Raw genomic sequence first — 1340 nt, forward strand, 5'->3', positions numbered from 1 at the left:
TGCGTATGGATGTCAAATCAACATCAACTAGTACTACTAATTAAGCCCAAGGTGTGAGATCTGATATCCGTCTTGTGAGCATCGTTCTTGAATCAAAAATAGAATGTATAAATTATGTTTTGATATGATTAGGCAAACATGTTTGCTACCTTCGGCTCGTTTTAGTTGAACTGATGATATATTATGAAGTTCATTAGCGATGATCCTTAATCTCATCATTGTATTCGAAGAGAATCCGCTGCCGAAAGCTAGGCCCGGATATCCTTCGGAAGGAACCCGACTTTGCCGCTCTTGACGGCGCTTTTGCTGTGCGGCAATCTCTTCTGTCTGGCGCGAACTACATGTCATTGAGGAAAAATCTTCTTCGCCGGCGTCATTCTGCAGATTCACCAAAAATATTCACAACGGCACAACCCACATAGACAAAACAGATTAGATCTTTGAAATTTAAAGTCTCATAATTTGTGCAAGATACATTGAAGTCGTAGATGAGAATTGTTCTAAAAGTGGGTTGCTAAACAGCTAGAGCTGCGTGTAAAGCACATTAGGTGCATAATTTTCTACTACGACATAAAAGATTAGAAAGTAATTATTTCGACAAGAGCACAAAAATACCAATATCATTACCATAGCTTGTGAGTAAAACTGAATGTCTCCAATAAAAGTTCTTGTCGGAAATTTCCGGAAGTTTTAGGCTTTGATCTATAAGACCACATCTTCTAAGTCACTACAGTTAGGACGTACTCGATAACAAATTTTCGAGTGTGATAGAATGCCTTAATAAAAATACTTAATAACAAAACTATTATGATATCCCGATTTACAGTCATCTATGATTCACGGAGTGTAACACACAGAAACCTAATACATACCCTTGGTACATCATCCGTTATTGCCCCGTTAACTTTTTCTATGGTTGACATCTTTATCCCCGTAGAGCCGCACCTTTTGCACAGACGGTCCGCTTGCACAACAAGCTTTTAAACTTTCCCAAGGTAGGTCCCGCAATGTGTGCTTGAATTTAAAAAATGTCTGCAATTTGCAAGTTCACAATAAACATCTGTTCCAGCTGCCATGTCTGTTAACTACATACGATATAAGAAAGTACAGTTGATGCTTTAGGTAGTTACAAAAGCACGCTCTGTAAACCTAATCGGTCATGTTTTCGGCATATAAAACAGAAGCCCGACGAATTTTATATATATATATAGTCTGTTCTGATTTCATGTCTCTCTTACTAAGCATAGGGTAACATGATGCAAATAAGATAGTCATGCCAAAAATTATATCGGACCACAAGCCAAATGGAAGCATTAGTTTAAATACTAGTGTGAAACGCT

The 1340-nt window shown here is 37.8% G+C and overlaps 1 protein-coding gene across 3 annotated transcripts in view; it reads right to left on the reverse strand.

Annotated features, from left to right (window-relative positions):
- LOC111268522 (uncharacterized) overlaps window positions 1-1340 on the reverse strand; it is a 6769-nt gene that overhangs the window by 4380 nt on the left and 1049 nt on the right. For all 3 annotated transcript variants that reach the window (XR_002685272.2, XM_086971724.1, XM_086971725.1), the window contains 2 exons: window positions 873-1032; window positions 150-378 (listed from right to left, as the gene is read on the reverse strand). Coding sequence is in view for 2 of the 3 variants with exons in the window: in XM_086971724.1 (XP_086827850.1) it covers window positions 150-378; window positions 873-923 (280 nt within the window). In the remaining variant the exon portion in view is untranslated. The remainder of the gene's footprint in view (window positions 1-149; window positions 379-872; window positions 1033-1340) is intronic.

This window comes from Varroa jacobsoni, unplaced genomic scaffold (genome assembly GCF_002532875.2).
Source record: "Varroa jacobsoni isolate VJ856 unplaced genomic scaffold, vjacob_1.0 scaffold_1296, whole genome shotgun sequence".
Lineage (NCBI taxonomy): Eukaryota > Metazoa > Arthropoda > Arachnida > Mesostigmata > Varroidae > Varroa > Varroa jacobsoni.